Here is a 12,119-nt window from a genome sequence, read left to right as displayed (position 1 = left end):
TAAAATCGGCCATGTTGCTCCTGGTCTACCTAGTGGACCGAGCCTGGTAATGTGATTGTAATGTTTTACGGCGCCTTTAAACCAGAGCTCATGCTCCTGGTATGCGAGTGGAATTTCAATATCCTCGAAAGGAATATATTCCTCAGATGGTTCATCTTCTTTGTAGAAGTGAAACATATGTGTTACTGGATTTAATTCTGGGAATACTATCCTTGAATAGAATACCTCTGTCTGGTGAGATTCATGTGCCCCTATCACAAAAACTGCTCTACCACCTCTTGGTGTCAGACCAAGTTTTATAAGTTTTAGAGTGATGGCTCTCCTTAAATTCGGTGGGATGTGTATAACACCCACCTCGTCTTCATTAAGACCTGTAAGGCCAGCCGCAGCTGTACCATTGTCGACGACAACATATCCGGTGTCGCACATTGTTTAATGAAAAATTGCAGAGAAAGCTTCAAGCAAACAAAGATAAGGTGCACAATATGTTGGAACACTGTATCCTTCAACGTTTAACAACAAAACTAAACAGCTAATACATAGGACTTTCGTCCTATTCAGCTATGGCAGATATTATCCCTACCCACTCCAGACGTCTTATGGAGTTTTAGGAGTAGAGGGTCTCTGAGAAAAGCACGACTGAGTTACTTCAGTATCTAGCGTTAAATTAATGCCTTACTAAACCGTTGGGCGCCATGTAGTGTAGTTCCTATATCCCTGATAGGTTCTGCGCATTGGAATAACATACACTATAGATTTGACATAGGACTAACGTCAGTAGGTCTCTATTGAGTATATTAAACTTAATTACTTGTGTGTGCCAGCTAACTCAGAGGTCACTAGAAACTTCTTGAATATACAAGAAGGGATTAGTCTCTGACAACCGCATAAACATGACAACTTTGTTTCCCTTAGAATCGGAATAGTCTCAGAATCGTGGAAACAATAGATAACAGTTTTACTCAGTCAATCGTGCATGCTTCGTTTCTAAAGAGTTACACAGAAATAGAGAGACGGGCGTTTCAATAAAAGGGTTTATTGAACAGTCTTATTTCTCGTGCAAGAGATATGAATTGCTACAATTGTAAGACAAATTGTGAAGTACAATATGTGCGAGGTTAGCAGTAAAATAAAATAATACTGCAATAGCATGGTTTGTAGCTATGACATATATTAATCAAAATACATACATAAATAACATAAGCTAAAATGTGATACTCATCTGATGCTTCTAAATTGTTCTACCCCAGTGTACCTAACCTAAGTGCAGTACGAGGTTTGAAGTAGGTGCTAATTCTAAAGTATAGCTCGCTATATTTTAGTTTACCCAAGACAGAAAAGAATATCCTGTTTTATTTTTATTTTAAACAAAGCTGAAAAAAGCAGAAGGTCACTACTTTAATCTGAGGCTTCATTGAGAAATCCTTGTCAACAAGTATGCCGATGCTCTTGACCGCTATTTTTTCTATGAGAGAGTGACAACTCCAGAGACCAAAAGGAAGGACTCCAGAAATGCAGTTTGTTTTTGACCATCACCACCCCAGTTTTGTCCGAGTTCAGTTTTAGTGGATGGCAATTCATCCAGTCACGGATAAAGATCATAGTGTTCCGGAAGAATTCTGTAGATTCTTGAGTGTCCTTGAGATTGAACAACAACTGCATGTCATCAGTGTAGTTGTATATTTTTACTTTTTGCCTTTGAAAAGAATATACTAACAGGTGTACATATAGAATGACTAAGAAGGGGGGAAATAAAGAAGAGCCCTGCGGTACTCCATCAATCAAATTGACCTTGAAGAAGCAAAAGGGGGAGAGGCGAGCTAATTGGGATCTATCCAAGAGGAAAGACTTTAGCCAATATAAAGCTCAACCCTGCAGGCCAGCGACCTCCACACAGTCGAGAAGGATGTTATGATCCACTGTGTCGAAGGCCGCTGATAAATCCAGAAGGACCATAGCCTGGGCATGACCTTTATCTGCTTCCTCTCTCATGTCATCAACTACAGAGAGTTGGACGGATTCCGTTGAATGGGCGCGACAAAAGCCCACCTGATGGGGGTCCAAGAAGGAGGAGTCTTTGAGAAAGGTGTCGAGATTTGGGGCAATAGGGGCCTCTAAAATTTTAGCTGGGTAAGGGAGAAGAAAGATTGAGCGATAGTTCTTTAAGATAAAAGAATCATCCCTAGCTTTTTTTTTAGGACGTGGAAGAACTGCTTCTTTAAAATTAAGGGAGACCTTGCCCAAAGATAAGTTAGGCATGGCAGTCATCAAATCTGGAAACTCCGAAAATGTTTTTTTTAAATGCAGGGGGGCAAATTTCCTTAAGGGAGCCAGACTTGACCTTAGGCAACAACTTAAAAAGAGCGTCTTTAGAGATTGATGGAAACTCATTAAGATGAGATGGGTTCTTTGTCTTCCAAGGGAGAAGTGCTGAAAGGGGAGCTAGAAGAGATACGGTCTTTGATTAACCGAGTCTTCTTGATGAAAAAGAAAGTTTACTTCATTGCACAATTTTTGAGTGGGGACCACCGATGCATGTAAGCGATCCAGATTGGATAATTCAGAGACCGTCTCAAATATTCCTCTTTGAGGAAGTGGGTAAGCTGTCTCAGTCCATTTGTAAATGAAAAGATTAGACCCCCACATATCGTCCCCTTCTCTAGCCTCTCTCTTTGATGCGGTCATGGATTTTACTATATTCCACTTTCTCCCGGGCCATTACTTTGAGGCCCCAAGTGTCAGAGCAATCAGGGCTCTGAATATGGCCCTTTTAGCCTCCTTCCTGTTACCAGCTAGATTCACCAGAAAGGACATCTGCATTTAAACAGAGGTTTAAGTTGGCCAGGCGTATGGGGACCAAGGTGTTTTTAATTTTACAAATACGGTTCCTATAAATTTTGATAAAAGTAAACATCCCTGAATTGTTAATGGGGACCTAGAGTACTTGAAGGTTGCTGATCGGGAAAGGTCTCGAAGTGCTTTAATTCAAGGAATCATGTGAAGTATCATGATGACCTTCCCCGGCGCTGCCCCAAGGATTTGGAACTCTCTTCCTTCGGAAGTACGCAGAATCTCCTCAACAACTGCTTTCAAACTGGAAGCTAAAAGATTCTTAATGAACACATTTTTACCTTAACTTGTCCCAGGATCATTTGATTGAACTCATCGTTCCTACAACCATTGGCCTCTCATGTGATGCTGCCCTCATTTACCGCATTGTGTGTCCCCTTTCGTAGCCCGTTATATTCATGCTTATTGTATTACTCTCCTTGACTCTCTGGGTTAGGAAACAAGCAAGTATTCCTATTGTTTATTCCTACTCAATGTCGATATTGGATCTTTGGTCTTCTTTTCCGCAGTATGTTCCCCCTTCGTAGTCTGGTACATTCCTGTTTAGATGCATCTGCTTGTGAATTTTGCGATTATGTGTCTGTACTTATACATATATTCCTGTTGTGTAATCTTTTGTTGTTAGAGATATTGGATTCATGTCCTTCCTTCCTTTGTAAAGCGATCGGATATCCTTCAGGATCATGTTCGCGCTATATAAAACTTTATAAATAAATAAATAAAATGACAAACATTTATTATTTTTGAGAAATAATATAAGGATGCTGAGTTTTGGAAAGTTTCATTTTAATGAACTAATACAAATGCCTGCACTATTTATTTTATTTATAAAGTTTTATATAGCGCAAACATGATCCCGAAGGATATCAGAGCGCTTTACAAAGGATGGAAGGACATAAATCCAATATCTCTAGCAACAAAAGATTACACAACAGGAATATATGTACAGACACATAATCACAATCAAATGAATCTAAACAGGAATGTAACAGACTACGAAGAGGGTACATACTGCGGAAAAGTAGAGCAAAGATCCAATATCGACACTGAGTAGGAATAAACAATAGGAATACTCGCTTGTTTCCTTACCCAGAGAGTCAAGGAGAGTAATACAATAAGCATGAACATAACGGGCTACGAAAGGGGACACACAATGCGGTAAATGAGGGCAGCATCACATGAGAGGCCAATGGTTGTAGGAATGATGAGTTCAAGCAAATGATCCTGGGCCAAGTTAAGGTAAAAATGTGTTCATTAAGAATCTTTTGGCTTCCAGTTTGAAAGCAGTTATTGCGGAGATTCTGCGTACTTCCGGTGGAAGAGAGTTCCAAATCCTTAGGGCAGCGCCGGGGAAGGCTCGGAGACCGGTTCTCTTTTTGCTAAGAATGGGTGGTTTCAGGAGGAGAGTGATAGCGCTTCTTGAAGCTCTCCCACCGCAGGATAGTTCAAGCTTTTGTGCTAGGTACCTGGGAGTTTTGAAATGCAGGGCTTTGTGTGCTAGAACAGAAATCTTTAAATGAATCCGAGCTTCATAGGGCAACCATTTAAGAGATTTTAGGACTGGGGATATGTGCTCACTTCGTTTGGTACCAGTGACCAGTCTGGCCGCAGCGTTCAGTGATGCCCTTAGGGGAGCCAGAGTGTATTTGGGAAGGCCGCAGAGAGTAGCGCTGCCGTAGTCCAGCCTCGGCAGGACCAGTGCTTGTACCACCTGCTTGAAGTCCTTTTGTGGAAGGAATGGCTTGATGTTTCTGAGTATCCTCATCAAGAGATTAGCGCCCTTACACTCATTGCTAATATGATTTTTCATATTTAGGTGTTTGTCCAGGGTGATTCCGAGAGATTTGGCTGAGTCGACGATGAGAGGGGTGCAATTGAAGGCAGTGAGGTGAGTCACCCAAGGGTCGAGCTTGGGAATGTGGTTAGGGGGAGAGATTAAAAGGAATTCAGTTTTGGAGGTGTTGAGCAGTAGATGGTTCTCCGTTAACCAATTTTGCATAGTGATTAGGGTCGTGTTGAGTGAGATGATGTTGTCCAGGGATGAGATTTTCAGATAGAGTAGGGTGTCATCCGCGTACATATGGAAGAGTATGTTCGTGGAATTTAGAGAGTTAGCTAGTGGTTCCAAGAAAAGGTAGAAGAGGACAGGAGATAGGGCGGACCCTTGAGGGACTCCCATGAGTACTGGAGAGGGCTGGGAGAAGGAGTGGTTTGCCTTGATTCTTTGTGATCTGTGGTGAAGGAAGGATGAGAACCAATGCATCACCCGACCCGAGAAACCCATCCTGATCTTCAAAATTGATAGAAGGTTGTCGTGATTAACCATGTCGAATGCAGAAGAAAGGTCAAAGAGTATTAGGAGGCAGGAATCATTTTGGACCAACATTTTTAAGAGGTCATCCATAACGTGCGTGAGAGCCTATTCGGTACTGTGACCCTTCCGGAAGCCGGATTGATGTTGGTCTAGGAGTTGGAAATTATCTATGTGAGCACAGAGTTGGGATTGTATGCACTTTTCAAGTAGTTTGGCTAATGTGAGGATGGTGTATATAGGGCGGAAATTATTGAGGTCAGATTTATCTGCGTCAGTTTTTTTTAGTATGGGTGATACCTGCGCTGTTTTTAGGCAGTCTGGGATCGTGTCTTGTGACAAAGAAGTGTTTACAATCCTTGTCCAGGTGGGGATGAGTGCATTCTTGATTTCTTTGAAGATGGCCGGTGGCAGCGGGTCACTGGAGTGGTTAGAAGGATTGATGTTCTGAAGAATCTTGTAGATGTCTTTTTCACTGAATGGGGTAAAGGTGTCCCATGTCGCATTGTTTTTGGTGTTCAGGCTGATTGGTTTGCGTTTTTCTGAGAGGTCAGAAGGTGGTGCAGGCCCCGGGGATGGCATTAGCGCTTTCTTAGTAGCGAGTTCAACGGTGATGAGCCTTGATTTCTCAGTGAAAAAAGCAGCAAGATCATCGCAAGAGGTTGTGCTGCCTTCGGAGTTGCTTGGGCCTGCCATGGATTGCTGCTTGACCAACTCAAAAAGTTTCTTGGGGCGGTTAGCAGCTTGATCAAGTTGGTGTCGGAAGTAATCAGCCTTAGCGTTCTTGATTTGTTTTCTGTAAAAGCTTCTAACATCTCTAAGGAGTTTTAGTTGTTCCAAGGAGGGATTGGATCTCCAGGAACGTTCAGCTGCCCTAAGGTTGCGGCGCTCCGTGTTTAAGTTGTCGTTGTACCATGGTTTGGATATTTTTCTTGAGGTATTTTTTTGTTGGAGCGGTGCGAAGTTGTCCATGATGTTGGAGATGGTCGAACTGTAGGAATCAGTGAGTAATTGAACATCGATCAGGTCTGCTTGGGAGGAGAGGGCAGATTTACATTGGGCTGCTAGATCAGCTGAGTTTATTGATCTGAGGTCCCTTTTCCAGATCTTTGATTTAGTAGGTTGCGCCTTCCTCAACAACACCTCCCTGTTTATATAAAACAGGATGCAGTGGTGATAAGACCAATCGCAAGGGGTAATGGTATCCAGTGTGATGGTCTGCTCTTTTGAGATAATGAGGTCTAGAGTTTCTCCCTTATTGTGAGTTGGTTGGTCACAGTGCTGAATCAATTCTTGATCAATCAAAAATGCTTTAAGGCAGGTTACTGCTTGGTCACTGGGGTTAGACCAGTGAAGGTTGAAATCACCCAGGAAGATTTGGGACACAACTGAGTTGACATTGTCCGAGATGACTTCCACAAGTTGCTTGATGAAGGAGAGATTGTCTCCAGGGGATGATAAAAAATGTGAAGTTTGCAAACCTGCAGGTTATTACTTGAGATGTTAAGACAAAGGTATTCACAGGAGGAGGGCGAGGAGGACTCTAAGTGAGAGATCGAGAGTGAGTTCCTATGAATACACGCAAGGTCACCCCCCAGCTTCAGCGCTCTGTCTAGCCTAATTATGTTGTGAGTCGGGGGTACTAGTAGGTCTAGGAAAGGGGTGGAGGCCGAATTTAGCCAAGTTACAGTGAGAATGATAATGTCTAAATCATTGTGTTGGATGAGGTCGAAGATATCGGAGGCGTGTTTATTGGCTGACATACAATTGAGTAGTACACATTTAAGACGTGGTGGATTAGTGTGGGAAGGAGACTGGGTGATGTTCACTCTCTTGAGGTTGTCTTTATTGACGAGTACGATTGTGTGGAGGGTTCTCTGTACGGGTTGGAATGGATGGTTTGTATTTTGCTCATTGGGATCAAGTTGGAATTGGACTTAGTAGTGTAAAAGTTGTGCAACTCATTGAAATCACTGGGTGCCAGGTAGGTCTCACCTCTTCTCACTAGTTACAGTCTTGCCAGCTATTACTAATATTTATAGGTCTGCCCTGTTGATTTCTGGGCCGCATTCTCTCTTTTTATATTGAATGCAATCAATTGATGAATTTCATGTTTACTATTATTTTAATTAACAAGTGTTTTTACCAATCACTGTTTTTATACTGTTCCATTTTTAACTTCTTCTCATTGTTGAGAACGCTAGCAAATGTGGGTTATTGGTATAGTTTTAAAATATCTTGATTTCTCTCCTCATTTGCATTAACCTCTGCACCATTCTAGTTCTGTACAGGTATTCTAGAATGTGTGGTTCAAATCTAAAGCAAAAACGTACATGCTGTTGAAGCTTTGCACATGCACTTTCTTTTCTCTTCAGGAACTGTAATCTAAATTAGTGGTCCCATTGAATTATATGGGATTATTGCAATAGGTTATCTCCCTGCTGAGTTACGACTTATGCACTTTATTGACATTGCTTTCTAAATATTGCAACCGCCACCATGCTGTTAAAAAGGTTTGCATTTGCGCTTTTTAATGAGATCCACTTTAGAGTGAAGAGGACTTCTTGCTATAGCAGCCCCACTGTTTATGCACATGCACTTTATCGATCTCTATTGTTGGGTTAATGCAAAGACCACATGTAGTACGTGTATTGTACTAGCATCTCACGTCTTTTATATAACTGTGGCAAGACTAGCGAGAGGGGGAGTCGTTCTCGTCAACTAAAAACCAGATTGGAATTTCATTTTATTAACATACTATTCGGAATCGCATAGCTCAAAGGATATTTTGTATGTGCTGTATGTAATATATTGTATTTTTTTCTGTGCTTTTTTTGCCATACAGGCCGAAATAAAGTTTTTATGACTGACTTATTCTTGGAAAGTGCTTGTTTTATCATATAGACTATATATTTGTGTGGTAGCCTATCATATACTGTGTGTAGAGAAATTGTGAAATAATGTCAAATATTTGCAGTGATTTATGTTACTTGCTGGGTCATGCACTATAAATACACGCCATTATTCTGCACTGCGCCGAGCAGGATTCAATTCTATAACTCTCTGGACTCACATACAGACAACTGTAGTGATCACATTAACGTTTGATAATGTAAAAGAGTGCAATTTTCATGAAATCGTTTAATTTGAATTTATTTTTTATACAAGGTCTGTGCATTATTTTGTATGCAATTGCCATGAAGGTGAAGAAAACTACAAAATACTAATAGAATATTTTGTTGTTTTGAGCAGTGTCTTTGACCCTGCCACCACTGGGTTCATGATCACACTTGCTGGCATGACCGGAGTTTTAGTGTCCGGTAAAAAAAAAAAAAATCACCTAAAGTCAGTATTTTGTTCCAGTTATCAATACATACTTTAAACAGAAAATCATAGAACAAAACATTTTAAAATGTGTTCTATAGCTGCCCTAAAAATGCCTGATTGATAATTAAAGAAAACAAAAGGACAGAAAAGCCATGTTACGAATGAATACAGACTAGAACATATAAAGTTCTACTTAACCATGTCTGGGATTTTGCAGATTCATAAAATGTGAACAGATGGCCGGCATTATTCTCTGTAAAATATGGCAACCCCAACTTAAACTGCTTCATGTAAATGAAGACCGCCTGGAAATGCAAAAAATAATCAAAGTCGCGGTTCCAGGCCATCTTCATTTACTAGTGAATTTGCGTCCCCCTGGGAATGTCGCCACGAATCCGCAGGGTGGTGTGCCACACAGTTTGAAGGCCAATGCCTTAGCACCTCCCTTTCCTGGACTCCTGGGTCAGAACCCCCAGTAAGTAACAGTTGCTACCTGTTGGTTGGAGGTTAGCATTTCACAGATAGACAATATTGGCTTCTGCTGCTTAAAAAGACTGCTCAACTCTGCACAAATTCCGTAATTTACAAATGTACGCGTCATTTGAGCCATAGTCCATTGCCCGTTATTTTACTAATAATATAAAGCATTTGTCTATTCCGTGCTGCAATTTTAAGTTGCTTCAGAACAGATATCAGAACTGGTTTCCAGTGCAGTGTAAATCAGATCCTGCACAGACCTCTTGAGCTTCAGGAAGCTCTTCAAGACTTGGCTGTTTAGACAAGCATTCGAGTAAGTCACCAGGGCTCCGGTACTTCCTAGAGCAGCGCCATGAAACCAATCCGGTGTAGGTGCGCTTTACAATTATTTTTTTAACATAACTTTTTTTAACATAACGTAAAAGGTTATTGAGCACTGAAGGGAATTGAACTGACAGACATTTGAAGAGCTCTAACCTGCTTCCTGTACTACTTTTACCAGCATTTATTAATATGGTTTTCCATTTCATTTTCTTTCTTTGCTATTTTCCTCTCATATATAAGTGTGGCAGCAAGAAGTTTACATACATAGGTTTTCATTTAACTTTAGCATGTTGAGGTTTCGATAACAATTGCTTTAAGTAGGTAGGTTTAGAGGTTTATGAATCGTTTGGATGACTAGAGGGGTAGATGGATGGATTGATAGATGGATGGATTGATAAATGGATGGACAGTGTGTGTATTAATGCATGTGGATGGGAGGATGGCCGAGTAGATGGTTGCAGTGGTTGAGAGGATGGATAGATGAACTAATGATGTGTTTAGATGGGTAGATAGAATAATGGATGGACATGGGTCCGTGCATCGATGAATAGATGGACAGAGGTACCAAAACCAGTAGCTTTTCCGCAGGAACCTTCAGCTGTTGATGCAAGACATTGTCAATCGCATCCTTGATCTGACCACAGTGGTATTTTAGTCTCACCACATTTTATTGGCTGTATCTCTTTGCTTCCTTTGGAATGAATGAGGGACTATTATACATCTCAAAAGTATACACTATCATTACAAATTTAAATGATCTCACAAATGCACTGTATATACAAAGTAGTCCTTTGTTTGTTTTGCAGTGTAGCAGTATTTTATTTTACTTTTGTTAGCACTCAAATGTGAACGTCAAACGGTTTGCTTTTCCAATTCTTGTACAAGACCATGAAGCTATCATCCGAGACTGAATCTAGGCTGATGAACGCAGAGGTAGAGCGAATCACATGTAGAAGTCGTTGGATAAAAATCTTCACTACTTTTATCTGAAACAATCACAGTTAAATGTATACACACTCCCACATATTCACTCAAAGTTGATCTAATCACTTACACAACATTTCACTCCCCTCTGCCTCTTGTAGCAGTAGTATTACAGCCAACAAGCTGGAACCCATGTTCACAAACAGAGCACTGCTTCAGATGCTATCTTTATTGGTAAAAGGGGAGAACTATGTGACAATTCTCCCTATGCCGGCAGCTAAATTTTGCTTAGTGCGCACGTTTGCTATGATCTCTATCTTTAAATAGGACCACTTACATGTGAGTTTGCTCAGTGCGGCTATGTAGTATACAAACCAAAGAACATACATCTATTTTGACTTGTTCTTCTCCCAGCTGTCTAATTACTTAATTTTATATTATCACTTACTCTAATATTTCTGCTTGACCGACTCCGATGTGTCCGTAAAATTGACTTTTTGTGCCGTCAATATACTAAATTTGCCTCCATTCCAGATGGTCACCCTACTGCCACAATAAAATGAGTGCAATTCGACCGAGAAGTCCAGGTAATTAACCAATACAATTACACCCTCCGTGCCACCTACCTCTCACTGAAGCTCTGCACTAGCAGCCAGATGATGAGCGGCAAGTTCTCCCTCTCATTATAGGTGGGCAGAAGCACCGAGTACTTATCACGCAGTAAATGTGCATGCTCCCTGCTGTCACCTGCCATGGCAGCTACAATCACAGGGTTCCCGATACTGACTACAGCGTCAGAGACACAAAACGTAAAACGTAAGCAGAGAACAGAGACAAGATGAACCATATGGCAAGTTCTAAAAACAAAAGAAGGACAATCGAACTGTCGGACTCTTCCTGGTTTAGCGTTAAAATACACTGCCGGCAGCACTGCTCTCATTGGCCCACATTATGTCTTCTTCCATTGGCTGAGCTCAGGCAGACTTCCTCTTGAGAGGTAGGCTCTCATTGGCTGAAATTATGACAGTGGTAATACCTACACTCAGGGCTCGAGCATTTGAGTGAAATTAGCGCTTAAAAAAACAAGCATTTGCAATGCAATCGGTCTCGCGTTTGTGAAAGAGCTATTTGCGTTATAAATGATGTCTTTTAGTTATTTTTTTTGTTTGCAGTGGAGTGGATGTATGTTGTTTGGAGTGGAATTATGTGGCTTGCATTGGAAATGTTGTGGAACTATGTGGTGTGTAGGGTATTTGTGTATTGGAACTATGTGGCATGGTGAATAGATAGGGTGAGAGCTGTATAAAATAGATTAAAATTGAGAAGGATATATAGTTTGTATATGAAGTGGTGAATGAACTCTAGATAAAGTAGTAGAAAGAGTGCGTGAGAAAAAGAGAATGAAGGGGAGAGAAGGTTATAGACCCATAAAGAGATCGTGCTTTGTACACAGAAGACACAGAAAGAAGAGGAGAAGAGCGTGTGTTTGTCGTTTGGATTTTTTTAAAGTTATGGTAAAGAAATTGTGCTGAAGGTCCTGAAGTGAATGAATATTTGAAATGCTGGATGAGTGTGTGCAACGGAATTATGTGGATAGTAATTATGTGGTATTAAGTGTAGTCTACTTATGTGTAGTGGTATTGTGGAGTGGCCTGTATTGTGTAGAATTGTGTGGTGTGGTTCTGAATTATATGGCATGATGTGGAATTGTGTGGTGTGGATTGGGTGCATGTTTTGTGTGGTGGAATCAGGGCTCGAGTCAAGAGTACATGCAGGTACACGGCGTCCCCCCACTCTTTTCACAGGGTGGACGCTGTCCCCCCTGCCAAGAAGTTGGGCCCCCCAGAAATACGCTGAACTTGTCCCGGTGTAATTTCCAGACACCGGGAAACGGTCAGCAGCTCCT

The 12,119-nt window shown here is 41.1% G+C and overlaps 1 protein-coding gene across 1 annotated transcript in view; it reads right to left on the bottom strand.

Annotated features, from left to right (window-relative positions):
* DPM1 (dolichyl-phosphate mannosyltransferase subunit 1, catalytic) overlaps positions 1 to 11,133 on the bottom strand; it is a 96,693-nt gene extending 85,560 nt beyond the window's left edge. The window contains exon 1 of the mRNA XM_085619144.1: positions 10,840 to 11,133. Coding sequence (XP_085475270.1) covers positions 10,840 to 11,060 — 221 coding nt within the window. The 5' untranslated portion in view covers positions 11,061 to 11,133. The remainder of the gene's footprint in view (positions 1 to 10,839) is intronic.
* Positions 11,134 to 12,119: the final 986 nt, after the last annotated feature.

The sequence above is a fragment of the Triturus cristatus genome, chromosome 7 (assembly GCF_964204655.1).
Source record: "Triturus cristatus chromosome 7, aTriCri1.1, whole genome shotgun sequence".
Classification (NCBI taxonomy): domain Eukaryota; kingdom Metazoa; phylum Chordata; class Amphibia; order Caudata; family Salamandridae; genus Triturus; species Triturus cristatus.
This window is presented reverse-complemented; position numbering and strand designations above follow the sequence as displayed.